This window comes from Antennarius striatus, chromosome 11, assembly GCF_040054535.1.
Source record: "Antennarius striatus isolate MH-2024 chromosome 11, ASM4005453v1, whole genome shotgun sequence".
NCBI lineage: Eukaryota > Metazoa > Chordata > Actinopteri > Lophiiformes > Antennariidae > Antennarius > Antennarius striatus.
In genome coordinates this window covers 5014447-5033124 of record NC_090786.1, presented here as the reverse complement: position 1 = coordinate 5033124, position 18678 = coordinate 5014447, and the positions used below count along the sequence as shown (strand labels likewise).

At 43.8% G+C, this 18678-nt stretch overlaps 1 protein-coding gene across 1 annotated transcript in view; it reads left to right on the top strand.

Moving 5' to 3' along the window:
* The first annotated feature begins 390 nt into the window (after nucleotides 1–390).
* The window catches only part of LOC137603489 (homeobox protein Meis1), a 72756-nt gene continuing 54468 nt past the window's right edge, over nucleotides 391–18678 (top strand). The window contains exons 1-7 of the mRNA XM_068327012.1: nucleotides 391–1124; nucleotides 2827–3047; nucleotides 4177–4318; nucleotides 4592–4642; nucleotides 4988–5038; nucleotides 6333–6476; nucleotides 16025–16136. Coding sequence (XP_068183113.1) covers nucleotides 1113–1124; nucleotides 2827–3047; nucleotides 4177–4318; nucleotides 4592–4642; nucleotides 4988–5038; nucleotides 6333–6476; nucleotides 16025–16136 — 733 coding nt within the window. The 5' untranslated portion in view covers nucleotides 391–1112. The remainder of the gene's footprint in view (nucleotides 1125–2826; nucleotides 3048–4176; nucleotides 4319–4591; nucleotides 4643–4987; nucleotides 5039–6332; nucleotides 6477–16024; nucleotides 16137–18678) is intronic.

Sequence of the window (18678 nt, the reverse complement as noted above, 5' to 3'; positions counted from 1 at the left end):
TCTGTTACAGCTCGAAAAGATGCAGGTTTTTTTTTTTGTAACACATAATTTTAAAAAAAAAGTCTGACATCATAGTTGAAAGATTGTTCATCAAAAGTGGATGCTGGGCGCGTCGAGCCCCGGAATGCAGAAGTTTCGGAGCGTAAAAACGCTCCAGACTGGATGATAAAGTCTATTTTAAAGAATGAAACACGGATCTAGAGTCTCTGGCGGGTGTTGTGTGTCCATCCCCCGTGTTGTTTCGGGCTCTCACTGCGCCTCGCTGGGCTCGCAGGGTCCTCTCACCCCCCCCTCCTCTCCGCACGACTTGCTGCAGCCCGGTGCGTTGTGTAAGACGCGACCTGTTATGGCCACCACTACTTCCGGGTTTCAGCAGTCTGGTCCAGATCCTCCGCTCCTCCTCAGCTCAACACACACATCCATTGTACACAAACGGACAGGCGGCTCATACATACACACGCACACACACACACACACACACACACACACACACATACAGACACATACGCGCGCACATATACGCATCGATCGTGGCTCCTTTAAGAAAGCCTAAGCCAGAATTATCACCCCACCTCCTCTTGATCTCCTCTAGACGCTTTTGCATAAGAAAATCAAGCCGGGAGCCGAGAGTGATCAAAGAAAACGAGAGGAGAGCTGCTTCATTTTTTAACTGTGATTGTGACCATTAACATTTAGGTGGTGCCGATCCCGTGGAGACGCGCGTCGGACCATCATTCATCCGGTACTTTTGACAAGTCCTCGCGTTGTGACTGACAGCCAGAGTGGCAAAAAAGCCATGAGAGTCGCCAGTTTTCTTTGAGGGTCTATTTTATTTTCACCCTGTTTTTTGGAAAAAGGAGCCTTGTGCTGCTGCTGCTGCTGCTGCTGCTGCTGCTGCCCCGAGGATAGCCGAGGACCTATTTGCCGCGCCTGGGCTAAACTTGCGCAGAAAGCGGGGGCTTGGCTTTACCGCACCGTGGAAAAGGGCATACAGGATTTCGGTTGAAACATCACCCCATTTATTTGGATTTTCTTTTCTTCAATTCGTCTCCACCCTGGCCTCAGAGGGGATTTACCTAAACTGAAAGGACGACCAGGGAGTCAGGAGGGTTATGGCGCAACGGGTACGTAGGGCAATCTCCCCCCCAGTAAAAGTTTCTCCAAGTCCGCCGTGCCTTCACGCAATCCTGTACTGTAACGTGGCTTTATGACACAAAAACCCACACGGACTCACACTCGTGGTGAAAGTTTCTCCAGTCTTTCTGACAGCAAGGTGACACGATTTCATTTTTTGGAGTGTTTTTTGGCACGGTATTACGCACGGTCGCTCTCGCTTTGCTCCACGAACCGGCCCCTACCGAGAGAAGACATTGGAAGCGTGATCGCATCTCGCATCGGCTATGTTTTTTTTTAGATTAGTTATGACAGGCCAGTTACTGGAAGCGAAATGGGGGTGGGGGGTGGGGGGGCATAGGAGGCAAAAACAAATCTCCACATTTTTTTTACTCATACTGTTCTGTCAAGATTGCAGTGAAGTGGAGCAAAACAAAAAATCCTTTTTGCCCCCCCCCCTCTCTCCCCTTCTCTCATCGCCATTTCATCTTCATCACTCGGATTTACACAGTAAACAAGAAATAGTCGCAAAAAATGTCAGGGAGACAGTTTTTTTTTTTTTTAAATTAGCTGGGAGGTGATGACAAACGTTTGTGATCGATACACTCCGGCTAAGCTTCGGGATATGAGCTGGGATCTTTCACACGGATAGTAAACAGCGTGAACGCAAATATGCTCGCTGCTCGCTTTGGCTTTCGAGACGCACCACGCTGGGGTTTGAACCTCTCCAGGGTCGAAACGTGATAATGCTTTTCTTAGTCTACCCCGACACTTGTTTGTCACTCCTCAGGAAGCATTATCAATAATTCAAACCTTTTAAAAAAAAAAAGAAAAAAAAAGAATAAAGTTTTTTAAAAAAAGACAGTCAAACAATAATGGAATTTAAAGACAATGTTAAGACAGTGAATACTTGAATTACCGGTTCTATGTTTGAACATATGTGCAGAATGTTAAACAGCAAGCACTGATCCAAAAGGCAAAAAAAAAAAACCAAACTGCATGTGGGAAAGTTGGAATATTCATCCCCGGTTGACCTCGTCTGAGAAACACACACAACACGCGTTAACTTGATTTTTGTTGCACGTCCTAATCACAGTGTTTGATGGGTAATAACACGCTGCACCATTACGAGCCTTTAAAAATGAGGGGGGGGAAGAAAAAAAAAAAGCTGCAAGTAAAAAAAGTTTAATGTGTTTGTGTTTGCACATAGTGGAAACACAAGACGAGACTGACGCCTTTAAAACCCAATCATTCCTACATGGTGATAAAAATACCCCCCCCCCCCAAAACCACTTGCTGTCGTTTTACTTTATTCAATATTTAGATTTATTTCACTAATAAATTAGCTCCAAATGTCACCGTGAATAAGTTGGGAACAAAACTAGCCTTGACTCCAGACCAAACACTGCAACTGCAAATTCAGTTATAAAAGTTCCCCCCCCCCCTTTTTTTTTCCTTCTTTAAATCGATCAATAATTAAACCACTGACTAATTATTGCTCTTATTGCGTTATTGCTGTGAGGAAAAAATCTACGTGGAGGAAGATAAACGCTGAAACGTGTCCCCTTGGAAAATGCATGAAACCCTTTAGGTTTTTTTGTTGTTGAACTTTTAGATGAAAACCCAGATTTGAAGTCTGATAGAACTTTAATAAAAAATACATCGTGGGTTTTTTCGTGTTCTTGTGTTCTAACTGCGTGTTTTCTTGTGCAGTACGAAGACTTACCCCACTACGGGATGGACGGGGTGGGCATCCCCACCACCATGTACGGAGACCCGCACGGCGCCCGCTCCATGCAGGCGGTGCATCTGAACCACGGGCCCCAGCTGCACTCCCACCAGTACCCGCACACCGCCCACACCAACACCATGCCCCCCAGTATGGGCTCCTCTGTTAACGACGCTCTCAAGAGAGATAAAGACGCTATATACGGGTAGGTGCAAGCTTCCCCCCCTACTCCCAGGTCCACTGGGGAAACTTGCTCTCTGGCGGGCAGACGTGCATCCAGGCCTGGAGGGGGCGGTTGGGGTGGGCGAGTGGGTGCAGAGTCGGGACTGCTGGAGGAAAACAAGCCCGGATCGGGAGCGCGTCTCCCGGAGTGCTTTCAACCTGGAGCCCAAAGTTCTGCAGAGGCTCTGGGGGAGAGAGAGAGAGAGAGTGCGTCCCGTTTGGTTTATCTTTATTTTTATTGTTTGCACAGTTGGATTTAGTAAAGAATACCTTCAAAGACAAACACACTGCAACGCGTTTCTGCTGGAGAAACAATTTAATTAACAATAATGGAGAATAAATAAATAAATAGGCCCAGTTTTCTCACTGATGCTGCGTCACCAGTGTCAAAAAAAGAAGAACCTGACTCTTCTGGTAATAAATCGCTTTATTTAAAGAAAAAACAAATCTAACAAGTGTATTTTTTATAATCCAGGTGCTTATTGTCTTTTTTAAAAAAGTTTTTAGAAATATTTTATAAGCAGAATAATTTCCTTTGCACTTTTAAATATTTTAATTAATTATGTGTGTATGTATAATTATATATAAAATAAAATATTCTTATCAGTTAAAGGAAATATTTATTAATAATAATAATAGTAATAATAATAATAATAATAATAATAATAATAATAATAATAATAATAATAATACAGCATTAGGCATTTGTGATTTAGTTTCCACACTGCGCCACACTGACGCAACTTTTTACTGGTCTGCATATATTTCGACTCATGACCCCAAAACAAATGTGCGCACATGAAGTTTTCTGCTGCTTCAGACGTTTTGTTGCCTGAGATCCAAACGCAGACTTGTGCATGAAATTGTTGGACTACTTATGAAGCTTTTATATTATTAGACACACGTAGATTTAACGTCAGACTATGGCCACTGTTTTCACGGATCTTTCCCCGAGCCTCTGCATAATAATATAGTAGAATGTAACAGCAGAGGCTGCAGCTGCAGTCCCCATGGGTGAGTTGTGGAAGATGGCTGGCGCAATCTAAACCCAGAACGGTCTTGACCCCTGCGCTGTTCTCTCTGGTGACATTTGCTATTGTGTGTGTTCCCAGGCACCCCCTGTTCCCCTTGCTTGCACTGATTTTTGAGAAATGTGAACTAGCGACTTGCACCCCCAGAGAGCCCGGGGTGGCGGGAGGAGACGTCTGTTCATCAGAGTCGTTCAATGAAGACATAGCAGTGTTTGCAAAACAGGTCAGGAAAGTTTGTCTTTTTTTTTTTTCTTTCTTTTTTAATCTGCATGCTTGGGCTGTTGGAGCTCTTGACTTTTGTGTGGGAGTTAATTCTCCAGAAAAAGTAAAAATATAAAACAGCACTTAATAAAAGTAGTTATGTTAAAAGATTATTCCATTACATAGCGTGTTTTCTGTGCGTTCAAAGTTTTATCACCTAAAGAATTTCAAAGCTAAATTCCACATTCACGTATTTCATGAAAATGTTTGTTTTGGGTTTTTTTTTGCTTTTTAGATTCGGGCAGAAAAACCTTTATTTTCATCAAATCCAGAATTGGACAATCTGGTAAGATGCTTTTCTGAATTTTTAAAAAAAAATTGTTTGCATGACACATATTTTGCATCGTCTGTGAGGTTTGTTTGTCTGTTTACTGATGTTTTATGAGCAGAATTGGAGTTGATGTTTGTCTTTTTTGGGGGTTGTTTGATTTCCTGATGGCTCCCGGCTAAATCTGTGTCTGTATGAAGGGCTGCTGTTACAGACAGCTGTCACAAACCTGCCTGGAAAGTTATCCTATTTATGCCCTTCACTTTGTTTTGGTATTTTAACTCTAATGTAATGTGTCTGAATGCGACGCCATAATAAGAATAATTACTATTTCCATCGATTTTTTTTTTTTAAATTTTCCAGATGATTCAAGCCATTCAAGTTTTACGATTTCATCTTCTGGAGCTGGAGAAGGTAAAAAAAAAAAATGCTTTCCTCTGTTTTCTGTCCGGGGGTGCCACTTCAAGACCTGTGATTGTATTTGGGGAGAGAAAAACGTGTTTTTTCTAGTCAGTTATAATTAGCGTCAAAATCAATCACGGAGCCATTTCTCTTGCGCGTTTAATCACGACGCAAGCTGTTAGAGCCAACAACTGCAACGAAGAGGATATCTGTGCGTTCGGCTCTCCCTCGTGTTTTAATTAAGTTTAATATTGGCAAGAAATTACAAGCAAGGTGAAACACTTAAGCGAACTTTGAGGTTTTTTAGAAATGATTCTTTATGGAGGGCAAAAGGCCCCAGGCAGCCATCTGTGAAAGGAGTGGAAGGAGGAGGAGGGGGTGTAAAACTCTGATTTGTCTCCGAATCAGATGGACTACTGTAACTTGTGCTGTTTAACTTAAACTTAAACATTAACAGAAATCAGAGCTGCTAAAAGTTTGGGATTCTGCCCTCATGGCGCGTCTCCCTGCCGAGACGCGTCTCGTTAATAGGCGGGATTGGAACTGCTGACCCACATGCATGGGCAACTATAAATAAAACCTCCAGTCGTCTGTACGTGTCCCATCATGTGAAAACGTTCATTCCCGGGCGGCGGGATGCGCCGCATTGGCCGTGATAATGTAATAAATGTCCGAGATTTAACAGTCAAAACCTTAAATGTCAGTCAAGCGCGTCACCCTAATCTAATGGCCGCTACCCGGGGCTCCGGTGATGAATTTAACACGGGTGTTGAGTGCGTTGTAGCCCCAGAGCCCCCTTGTCACCGTCAATTTTCGACGATATCTCTATTTTTGCAGAAGAGAGGAAAATAAAGTTACTAAATGGGATGGATGGATGGATGGATGGATGGAGCGCGTTGACACCGCGCCGGAGCTGGAGTGATGTAATAGTTCAGTCCGTAGAATCTCAAATCACGGATAAAAGATATTAAGAAGGAAAATTTAAAAAAAAAAAAAAAAGACTTTCTGGAAGAAACATAAATAATCAGAATTATTGTTTGATCAGATTATTCAAAAATATTTCACATTGATGCCAGTGATCAGTCATGCGTCATGATGACTCCAGATTAAACATTTACTGCCCTAAAAATTAAAATAACACTTCTTTTTTTTTTTGCACGTCATGGGTGTGTATTTGCTGATGTGTTTCTGTTGCATGTGTCAACCTTCTCTGATGATGTTCCCTTTTTGCGTGCGTGTGTGTGTGTGTGTGTGTGTGCGTGTGTGTGCGTGTGCGCACTGCGTACGTCTTCCTCTCTCTCTTTAGGTACACGAGCTGTGTGATAATTTCTGTCACCGGTACATCAGCTGCTTGAAAGGCAAAATGCCCATCGACTTGGTCATAGACGACAGAGAGGGCGGTTCCAAATCAGACAGCGAGGAAATCACAAGATCTGTGGCCCTTGATCAGGTAGGCTTGCATCTCTCTCTCTCCCCCTGTGTGTGTGTGCCTGTGTGTGCCTGTGTGTGTGTGTGTGTGTGTGTGTGTGTGTTCTCCCTGCTGGCTATTTAGCTATTCTGGGTCACTACTCCGCTGTGCTGTTATTTGCATATGATTAAGGTCGTTTTACATTCCATCCATCGGAATGAAGAAAAAAAAAAAGAAATTCTGAATAATGTTGCTATTATTGGCCCATTAAGGCTTGAACTCGGAACCGACCTGGGGAGATTAGCACGAAAAAAAGCATCGCCATAAACTCGACCTGTTTCATGTCGATTTTAATTTAGTGCCTCTCCACAACCACCACCCCCCCCGCCCCCCCGCCCCTACCGGCTTTCTCGTTTTTGAACCAAAAAACGAACCGTTCTCGCCTTTTACGCGCCGCGCAGCCCGTGGAGGGAGGAGGCAGCAGCAGCAGCAGCAGCATGCGTGGGGGCACATAGGGTGCAGACTTGTGGTATAGGTGCTTTGGTTTCTCCACTGTGGAGTTCACGGTTCATTGCTCGTCTTGTCAGTGTTTTTCCTTAGACATGAGTGCACATTGCTTATCGGGACCCCTTCACTTCGCTCTCCTTTATTTCGCTCAGAGCGCACAGATTTATCCACCAATAAGAAGGTTTATATGTGAAAGCTGTAGAAGCAAGCGGGTATTAAAGGTAGATTAGGGAGTGTTTCCTTTTGTGCCGATATCAGAGATAACCACAGCCTTCATTATGTGCTCCACTGACTGTTGGAACTCCGGGGACATTGTAGTGCGCGCACAGGCATGACCCTAATGGTCCACACACTGCCATTAAATAATGATAACAGCAACCGATGATTAAAATTATGCAAATCTGGATTTTTCGACCATTAATAGCTGGAGTCATTTGTGCAGGAGATAGGGTTGCAGGCTATGAGACCATGTTTCAATAATGTCTCAGTAAGTAAAACTCTCCCAGAGTTAAGAGCAGCCGGCTGCATGGATACCGATGAGGGAGAAGAAATCAAGTGTCCAAATTAAAGGGATTAGTTGGATTGTCCAACATAAAAAGTAATGAAGCGATGAGGCTAAATAATTTAAATCCACGGACTTCCATCTGCTTGAGTGGCTGGTCTGAGACAGCCACCGGCTTTTATGTTCTGTGCTGAATGGCAGGACTGGGAACGGACTGGGGGCCCCGACATAGAAGACCCCCATACTGCCGCCGTGCAGGCACTCCTCCATCCCAGGCCCTTATGGCTGATTATGGAAATGAGAAAAGATCAACCGGAAGATAATACTTCATCTAATCCAGAAACAGAATTAAATAACACAGGCGCCACTTGTGCATTTAAGTGTCTCTTTGAGGGCTTTGTTGTATTATCAAGGGGTTTCAGATGTCAAAAGTTCCTCTTTCCTTTTCTTTTTTTTTTATAGATAGGTCAGCTCAGTGGAATTAAGCTTTATGCTATATAGCAGTGGTGTCTGTTTAAACCCTTGGGTTTCTAGGTATAAGAGGAAAATGATGTGGCGCTTCAGGCACTGATGCAGATCTTTAATTGACTTTAAGATGAAGACACGGCCTATTTTAATATAATGATGATTTCTACATGCAGCTGATTTGAGGACAAAACCATATAAGTTCATGTTTACAGTGATATCACTGAATAGTAGAAGTTACCTGGAGGCGACACTGGACACAAACATAAGAAAAAGTTTCTGAGAGATCTGTAATACTGAGGGCTGGGCTGATGTTCCATTATAGGATTACATAGAGACTATCCATATGAGCATGTTGTGTGTAAATGGACACACACACACTCACACACACACATAGAGGGGGTTGCACACCCCTCACTGCTTAACACTTGCATTGTCAGTCTAATAGCAGTGCACTTGTGGCTTGATATATATATTTTTTTGTGGAGGTTTGTGGGCTATTTTTGTATGACATCTTATCTGCGGTTCTTAGGCAGTGACATCCTTAACGAATTTGCGTCGTGTGTGCATTATCTCTTTCCATATGTATTTTTAATATATGCCCCCGGGCATAAAGTTCAAGTGAACTGGAAAAGAAATGCTGAAAATTTGCACAAAAGAACAATGTTAACAAGATGGGAGAAAGCAAGCTCATTTATTCATAAACCAATTTATTCCAGTGAGGCGACTGTAGCAGAGGAGTAAAAAAAAAAAAAAAATGTCAGAGGAAAAATAGAAAAAAAGAATACTTTGAATTTATTAAACTCAACAATCCAACAATGCTGACTTTCTTGCTGCATTATGCACCCTTGCGTCATAACCGTGATCTTTCTGCATATTCCTTTACACGCCTTTACGTTGTGTTGTCGGGTCCTCTTGCGACTAGGGGAGTGTGGAGGGGGAACGCTGAGCACCCCCACACCCCCACCCCCTTTTTTTTTTTTTTTTTACAAAAGAAAGCAGAGCGTAGCTGAGAGGTGAAAAAGTCACGGAGGCTCTGCGCTGCTTGTGAATGCAGTCCAGCCAGTTTGAGCTCACCCTCTTGTGTGTGTGTGTGTGTGTGTGTGTGTGTGTGTGTGCGTGTGTGTGTGTGTGCGTGTGTGTGTGTGTGTCACTTTGTCTAGGTATGTGTGTGCGCTATAGTGCAAATGTGCACAAGCTGCATGTATGGATCTGTCTGCGAGTGCATGCATGGGCAGTGTGTGTGTGTGTGTGTGTATGTGTGTGTGTTTGTGTGTGTGTTTGTGTGTGTTGAGACTGGCCTGATAAATGTAGCACCCCCCACCCCCCCAATCCCCATCCCTCCCTCCCTCAGGTGCTATGTGAGTGGAGTGACTGGTTAGCACCAGTTGGACTTTCTTAACCCTTTCTCTGCCACTCTAGAGAGTGTTTCCAGCTGCCCCCCCCCCCCCCCCCAGACGTGTTTACCTGCTTTGAACTCAGCTGTAAATACTCTTTAAAAAACAAAACAAAACAACGCTCATTTATTCTCGGTGAACTACACAGAGGTTTTTTCCCGTCGTAAGAATGGCGTCGACACCTACAGTGGCGTCCGTGTTGGAATTCCTGTTGTTGTGCAACGTGCCGATTGCGTCGCAGCTCACACGCTCACCTCCGCCTTAAGACGCAGAGAGGTACTGCCACACCGCTGTACATCATTTGCACGGTTGTCTCTAATTGCATAGGGACCACAGGGGAGGGACACAGCGATTTGCTAATGAACTCCAAGGGCCCGGGCTCTTTTGCTGTAGAGCATAACATCACTAATAGTGCTGAGGACTCACTCCAGGGTCTCAAGAGCTTGTCGTCTTGATTGAGCCATGCAGGCTGAAGTGGGGCTGGAAATAATTGAAATCTCCCTTTAAAAAGTATTCCTCCTCACCTGCAGTTCAGAAATTTTGAGTTTGTTCGTCTACGTGTTGAATTCAAATATATTTTTACTTTTTCACCGCTGATGAGGGCAGGTTTGTGGTCACTGCTTAAGAATTTAGTCTTGATAGCGCAATCCGTTTCCAGCTATTGGCACCGTTCTGCCATACAAGTGCTGGTTTCCAGGTCAGTGAGACCCAACAGTGTTGGTTTAGGTAACTCTGGCAGTCAAAGAGTGACCCTTACTGCCCCTGCCTTCAACCCCCCCCCCGCCCCAAACTCAATGGAAACCCTGACCGAAGGGGTCAGCCACTATTTTCCTAATCAGTACACCGCTATCGCTAATCTATCCGCTTCTGGTTGAAGTATGGATCGAGTTTCAACCCGACTTTAAAAAGCAACGGCCCCTTCTCTTCTTATGGCGCCCCCCTCCCTCTCCTACAGTGGCACGCTGCTGATCTCAGTACAAACGTTTGAATCATTGTGGTGATTGTTGGTAACAGCGGCTTTTGTCGCTGAATAGAGGAGAGGTTTGACCCCCCGATCCCCCTCCACCACCTCCTACCTCTCTACAACCCCCCCTCCTTCTTCTCCCTGAACTCCCCCCTTTTTTTTTTCCCATTGGGGAGTGAATGCAGGGCGGCTGTTAAGGATTCAACAAGTGATACAAAGAGTGCGACCACGTGACTCGTGTGTTTCTTAGCCTCTTCATCATTGTGGCGGAATAGCAAGTAGGGGTGATTCTGGTTAAGCGAATCAAGGCCAGTGCGACTTCAAAGAACGGGAACTTCTCGCATACTTTCTTGGAGTTTCATCCACTGGTTACTTTATTTATTATTTTACTTTTTGTTTGCTGTTTTTCACATTTTCAAAATTGTTAAATAAAGTGTGATTTGTTGGCGACGGACTCAAATAGCTCTCAGCTTGTTTTTTACCTCACACTTCTGACGGACGGCCGTCGGTCTGTCTGTCCTTGAGGCCTGCTGTGATTTCTTTGGCTATGTCAACAATAACCTGGCTTAACACATGTGTACTTAGCTAATGGAAAGTTCCTTCCCCCCCCCTCCCCTTTTAACCCCCTGTGAGCTCTCCGACAATGGCCACCGTCACAAACAGCCCGTTTCCAAGGGGATCCACCGAGAAACATCCCCATCGCGGGGAGGCTTCAAGTTGTGCTAGGCTAGGCTAATGAAGAAAACACTGGAAAAAAACAAAACAAAAACCCCAAAACAAAACATGCCATTGAGAAATTTCTCTTTGAGACATGTCTGAATTTAAAAAAAAAAAAAAAAAAAAAGGGAATAAGCTTTGTTTGGAGTTGGCTAGTATGGAAGCCGGAGCACTCGAGTTAATGATTTTGTTTGGATTTGAGCTCACAGAGAGTAAACACGAGAGGATGTAGCGAGAACTGAAGAGGCCACAGAGAAAGAAAAATCAGTTTGTGAGTTTCCACGAGTGTCATCTAAATGGACTTGAAAGCGCTGGTAATTATCTTAAACACGTAATTATCTCTGGTTGCCTCCATGAGGTTAACACACTGGGTTTTTTTTTTCTTTCTTTTTTTTTTTTAAAAAGCCAATTGGAGAGTACCTGACGGCTATTCAACGTATCGTACTCACTCAAGAGACCAAATCCAGTTTTCCCTCTCAACCCCTTCAGCAATTATAATGTTATTTCTTCTTTCTTTGTCTATTGTGGAGAGTTAGGGAGGAAGGGGAATGCTGAACAGAGTGGGAGGGAAGGGGGGTTGTCTTTTTTTCTTTTTTTTTTTTGCTCGCTCTCCCTCCCATTTTTTTTTTTTTTTTGCACCACGCATACCATTATCAGCCCCCTTTTCTTTTCTTTTTTTTCCTCTCTTCTCGTTTTGGAAGCACTAATATTGCAGCCAGGGGAGAGTAGAGGGGGGTGGAGGGAGCAGAGAAAGCGGAGGTAGTAGTTGGGTGAACACTTGCCTGGCCGGTTATCATGGAGGCAGATCCTGCTTTATCTAGTCACAGTGGAAAACAAAGTAAACTCCAGCTCACACACACACACACACACATACACACACAATCCGGTATAACGTCTCTACTGAAGTATGTATGTGTGTGTCTGGAATTGTTACGCTGCGACACAAGGCGTTCCCTCTGATTCCAACTTGGTGAAGCGACGCTTTTGCAAAAGGTCAAAAATGGTGTTAAAGAAAACAAGTGCGGAGAACAGACGCACCAAAGCATTCTGGGGAATGGAGGAACCGACTGTCATCTTTGATTCAGATGCACCGCCACTGAAGGGAGTGTGTGTGTGTGTGTGTGTGTGTGTGTGTGTGTGTGTGTGTGTGTGTGTGTGGGGCTATTTGGATATTCACGTCTGCGGCTCTAAGTATGCACATACGATTATTCCTGCACATTTGCTTGGTAGAGAGTGAAAGTAAATATACATATCATCAGAAAGATATTTCTGAGAGAGGAAAGACAGGAGGGCTGGGGGGGGCACAAAGCACAACAACGTTAACCATTTTCTTTATTATTGCAAATGAATTGGGCAAGGCAACATTCCTTGCTTGAATGCTTGTATGATATGGGACCTGGCACAGTGAGAAAGGGAAGCCCCCCCCCCCCATCATCATCCACAACCACCACCACCACTGCATCTTAGATGCAGTACAATGAGAATGCGTTGGATTGGAATGCCTCACCGATCATAGTGGAATCAGAATTTCCAGCAAGGAAAATCTTTTCATGGCGAATTAGTACGATGGAGGGAAGGAAAATGGTAATAATATTTTAAAAAAAGAAAAAAAAGAAAAAGGTATGCACGCCTCACAAACAGGGTTCCCTCGGCTTGGCGCGGAAGATTTAAGAAGTTTAGCTAAAGCTAGGCAGAAAAGAATGTGGAAAATTGAATTTAGGAAACAATTAGGCATTGAATTAATTTATATCCTGCACCAGTGTGTGTGTGTGTGTGTGTTTGTGTGTGTGTGTGTGTGTGAGAGAGAGACTGTGCTGGTTCATTACGAGGACAGGATAAATGCAGTGTGTCTCTGTGTTTGCAGAGAGACGGCTCTTACTTGCTCTGTTTCCTCCAGCTTTCTGTGTACACACCTATTCATCTCCTGAAGGTGGACCTCCACGCTACAGGGTGTGTGTGTGAGTGTGTGTGTGTGTTTTGGCTTAGTGTCGTGTGGTGAAGGTGTACGCTTTATTTTAAAAGGGACTGTGTCTATGGCAGTTCTGTCATGTGTTTGCATAAGGTAGATTTAAATACTTTATGTGTATGTGTGTGTGTGTGTGGATAAGTGATCAAAAAAACGTTGTTGGCGTGTTGTGTGTGTGTGTGTGTTTCATGCATGCTGTGTGACCTGTGAGCGCTGGTATGTGCGTCGGTGTGTGATCTCAGCCGTGTGTGTATTAATTGGGTGTTAGATCAGTGTCGGGCCTGTTTCATCCAAGGGTGGCCTGTGATTATAAATAAATTCTCCGTCCCCGCGGAGATGCCACCAGGTCCTGTCTCCGCCCCGCCCCCTTTCCCATGGGGCCTCAGTGGCCAGCTCCCAGCAGGCAAAGCGCTCTTTTGTTCAATTACAGCTAATGCAGGAGTTTGCCACCCCCCCCACCCCATTTCCTTTCCCTTCCCTCCACTTTTTAATCATATTTTCAAGAGAAATTTCTTCCAGAATTGTAAGAAAAATAAAAAAAAAAGAACATTTTGCTCTTGGATTTTTTTAATACTTGCCATTCCACATCCCTGGGGTACTGTGCTATTCTTTTCACAGAGCTCTGAATAAACAAGTTTCTGCTCATTTTTAAAAGCCGCACATTTGGAGGAGTGTTAACTGTATGCATGCTGAGCATGTGGTCTGGATTACCTCACTTCTGATGTTTTGTGGAGTTCCTCGGTCATGCACGGGTGTTTCATTTTTCAATGTTCTACAGTCCGTTAAAAAAAAAGAAAAAAAAAAAAAGATTTTTGCAAGAGGTTTAGAAAAAAAAGAAGTTTTTTTTGCTATCTTATCCTTGAGAAGATCAACTTTTATCTACCCGATCTCAATTCAAGTCATGCCTTCGTGCAGTCGCTTTGCCCTTTATTGCAAAGCCTCAAAGCTGAATTTAGAAAACAATGATTTTATCGTCCACATAAAAAGTGTATTATAATTTCATAGTCCAGGAACATCAAACACACTCTAATAGAGCCCAAATGTGATAAATTTGCTGACTTGCATATTATATTTTTTATTTTATTCCATTTACATTCTATTTCATTTGCAAACCCTGTGTCGTGAATTAATGTCTACTTTTTTTTACAGTTTGAAGCGCAGCTCTAAATCCTTCTTGCAGAGACAGCGCTGCCTCTAGTATCCCAATTGAAACCAGTTGTTCCCCAGTGTGTTTCTCTTCTCTCTTCCTCTCTGTGGGTTTCTATCGTTCGTTTTGTCACGTCGCCCTTAAAGCCTAATGCAAACACCACATTGGCCCCTTGATATCTGCCTCATTTGACTTTACACGGCAGAGATAGGCAGCAGAGTGTGTGTGTGTGTGTGTGTGTGTGTTCAGTTTGTTTGTGATAACTTCTGCATGTGGTGAGACATTCTTTTCCCGTTGCTTTTCTATTTTGAAATCTCTTGTCGCTCCTTAATCCTAATGTTGCTGTTCGCAGACACTCAGAGAGATTACTGGTTTATTTCCAGTAATATCTAACAGTCTCGTACCAAACAGGGTGCGATTTGAAGGCATCGTTGTGTTTCGTGTTTTAGCACCAAATCTATAAATGAGAATGCATCTGTGTGTGTGTTTGTGTTTCTACCTATGTGGATTCAGTTTTTAAAGTCGGCTTCAGTTCGGGTCTCCGATGCCACACATGTTTTTTCTTTCATTTTAGCATTTGAGGAGAAAAAGTCTGTGGGAAAAAACTTCTGCATATTTGGTTGTGTCTGTGTTCTGGCTCTGCCTCCCAGAATGAAACTTAAATCCACATTAGTGCGATTGGTCATCCAAATTTTTTGGTTTCATTTTTGGACAGTTCAGACTATTTATATAAATGTAGCAATACTTAAAGTTATTTACCTCTCTTTCTCTCTCTCTCTCTCCCTCTCTCTCTATTCGGTCTGTTCTGCTCGGATGACATCAGTCCCTGGCGCTCGCCGCGGCCTATCTTAAGTTGTAGCTGTTTTGTATTTTCATCTGCTAGTGGTTTGAGCCAAATGGGTTGCATGCCTCAGAAAGCTGGGAACTAATACAACATGTTTGCTTGCTATTTCTTCTGAGCCATTCTCTTCGCCCGAACCCCCTATAATCCTCATTCCACATCATCGTTGCGGGGGCTCACACACGGTGCATGGCGGCGCTGAAAGTTGGCAAATGATGAATTGGTAACGCTTTACAACAAGGTACGCAAAAGTGTTGTGTAGTCGCAGTAGACGAGCTAGGGGATGAATGGGAAACTGCTAGTTAAGCATAGCTAACAAAAATCCCCATCTGAGCTGCGTTAAAAGTGATTTATGTTTAAGGATGAATGAATGAGTCACAGCTAGTTTGGTGTTGTTCACCAGCCGCTTTGGGGTTAATCAGGAAACCAGTCATGCAGGAAGCGGTTGGTGTGATTGACTAATTAGATACTGATGATTAATGATCCATCAATGTCTGTTTTCTGGTGACTCGTGATTATTATTGTTCTTGTTTCTCCACATTTCTCTTAAATATGGATGTTTTTATATTTTTTGAAAATACTGTAAATAAAAATCAACCTGTGGTAGTTTTTTTTATTTTTTATTTTGCAGATAGTGCACTTTGGCTTTGTTCTCCATGAAATCTTCCCTAATTTGTTCCTCACATGTTTCTTATTCAGCTTATCAGCAAGTAATTATGAACTCTGTGTGACAAAGTGCAGCATGTGCAAAACTTTAACAGCAAACAAACAAACAAAGCAACAAAAAAGTGGAGAAAATGAGTCGGTTGGGTGATGACTCAGGATTTTCAATCCAAGCAAAACAAGAAATATTGAGGAAAAATTAATAACTTATATCAAGTAGCGTTGAATTTTTATCTGTTTCCTGGAAATTCCAATTCTGCGAACTTCATTGTAGAATTGATTCGATGAATTTTGTTTGGATCGGAAGAGTTTGGATTCTTTTTCTGTACTTTTAGAAACGCGGTAATAAAATCAACAGAACTGATTACCGAGGGAGAAGCGTGACTTCACATTAACTGACCCATTTCTCCCTCAACGACAGACTTCGTGGAATAGAGATCACGACGACACGGCGTCCACGCGCTCCGGAGGAACGCCGGGGCCGTCCAGCGGCGGACACACATCGCACAGCGGCGACAACAGCAGCGAACAGGGTAAGAGTCGCTTTTTTATTTTTGTTTTTTTGTCTTTTTGAATTTTGTGGGGCTTGTTCATAAAAAGGATTTGTAAGGAGGAATGGAGTTTTAGAGAGGTCAGAGGTCACGGCCGACTGTGTTACAGCAGGTCAGGACCTGGTCGCTCTCATCTCAAGGGCACTGAAACAAAGCAGACGTTGTGTGATGGACGCTTCATACCACGTCCCTCAGAAACCTGATGATTCGTGCAACCGTTCTCTGTCGTCATAGGAACCCGAGACGGCGATGCTGATTTTCATATATGGGTCTTATGGTAAAGAATTGCGTGCACCTGTTAACATCACAGCTGTTATATTTAGTTTACTTCCTGCTGTCTTTAAGTTTCTACATCATCATTCTCGGACCAGACAACTCTGCTGAAGCTGGATATGCGGCATTCTAATAATGTGTGTGTGTGTGTGTGTGTGTGTGTGTGTGTGTGTGTGTCAGCAGTGGAAGAATGGGTTGGTGGTTGCGGTGGAGCAGCATTACAAACAAACTGTAGGCAAAAAAGCAACTTCATATATTATTGAAGGCGATGTCAAGGCGAGCAGTTTGTAGGGTTGCCAGCGCCAGGAGGCAGAGCCTGGGTGGGAGCAGAGAGCGCCGCCATGGCTTCCACTCCAACGAGCAGCCATTTATACAGTCAACACGCTCGCCGTCTGTCTTTGTCTGTCCGTCTTACCGTCTCGTCCGCTCTCTCTCTCTCTCTCCCTTTTTTTTTCTTTTTTTTTCCCTGTATTTTGCACACATTCTGTCACTCACTTACTCACGCCGCCGCCCGTCTGCGTTTCTTCCTCACTCATCATTAATGCTCTGTGGAGGAGCTGAGGGACTGAGAGGTGAGACATGAGTGGAGATAGAAATAGAAGTTAGATGTGGAATAGCAGAACACACAATAAAGGAGTGGAATAACTGACATAAAGGGGAGGACAATGCGATAGTGTGCAGGTTTGAGTGTGTATGCGTGTGTGTGTGTGTGTTCCTCTACCTCTGATGACTAATGGTTCCAGGGCAGCCAGGCAAGATGTGATTGGTCGCTCTAATGAGCGTGCTCTGTGTCGGGTTTGGGCTCCTGCTTCTGAGACCTTTGGCCTATATTGACCAAAGTGACACTTCATTTTTCACATCTTTCCAATTATAGGCGCACTTCTTCTGGTGGCCCGCCTCCTCTCCTCCTCTCTGTCTCCTCTCCTATCGCTGTGCTTTTGAATCCCCCCCGGCGATTGTAGGTTTTTATTTGTTGTTGAAGTTCATTAGATGGTAAATTGTGCGGTAGTGCTTGTATACACACACACAAGCTGGGCATATATATATATATATACATATACTGTATATATAAGTGCAGATATGTGTGTATGTGAGTGTGTGTGTGTTAGCTAAGTGCTAGAGCTACATGTGATGCTCGCATGTCAGGTTTTCTTCCAGGTCTTTCCTTCATCCGTATTTTCAGGTTGTTGTTGTTGTTTTATCATATGTGTCAGATTTATGGTTTGGTTAATATTTTAAACCCTCAGATTAATTGTCTTTCAATATTAACTTGCATTTATTTATATTTTCAACACTTTATAGTGACATACGGAACAGGAAACCTTAAGCGGTGCTCTCAATGAGAGGAATTCCTGCTGCTGGACTCCAGAGGAGGCTTTTATTGCATCATATTAACACACGTGTGTGTGTGTGTGTGTGTATGTGTTGTTTATGTTGACACACACAAACACAGACATACTTGTTTTAGAGCATGGGGATGTGATGGCGACGGTAAATACCGGAGGACATCTTGGATGTGTTTCAGGTTTACAGTGTGTCCTCGTTCCTCACGGTTAATGCGTTGCAGGAATCTCATACGATTACCGAATTCTACGATACAGCGATGAACTATTTATCTTATTATTTACGGTAATTTAAACATTTACAACCCTCCCTATACTGATATTAAACCACCTTCTATCTGTATTACCTTTTCCCACACTCTTATCCACTGTTTAAAGCACCTTTGTGTCCCACGTAAGTCCGTGACTCACGGAACGGAGCTCACTTCTGGATGTTGTCAGCCAATAGAATGCGCTGTATGGCATCACATGACTACCTACCAAACATCTACGATGAGTTGAAGTCGCGAGCGTTGATGCGCGAATGTGCGAGGGGCTCGCTGTATATGGGTTAAGAGCGATGGCTGCCGCGTCACGGCGGCTCTGGCAAACTGAGTGTCAGTCGCTTGATAATCCCGGTAAGCTGGTTATTTATCTGTTTGGCACTTCTCTCGCTTTCTTCCCAACACTCCCCCCCCACCACCCCGCCGTCTCTCCTCCCTCTTCCTGTTTGATCCCTGCATCCTCCCTCTCTTCTCTAGTTTTCCCTTGTCTCCCACCTACTCTCGCATCTCCCTCTTTCATTTTGCTCTCAGTCAGCCCCCCCCCCTTTGAGAACCCATGTGCTTTTCTCCCTCTCCTCCCTCTTTCCTCCCACTCGCTCTGAAACACTACCTGTGTTTATCCCTCTTCTCATCCCTTCCTCTTAC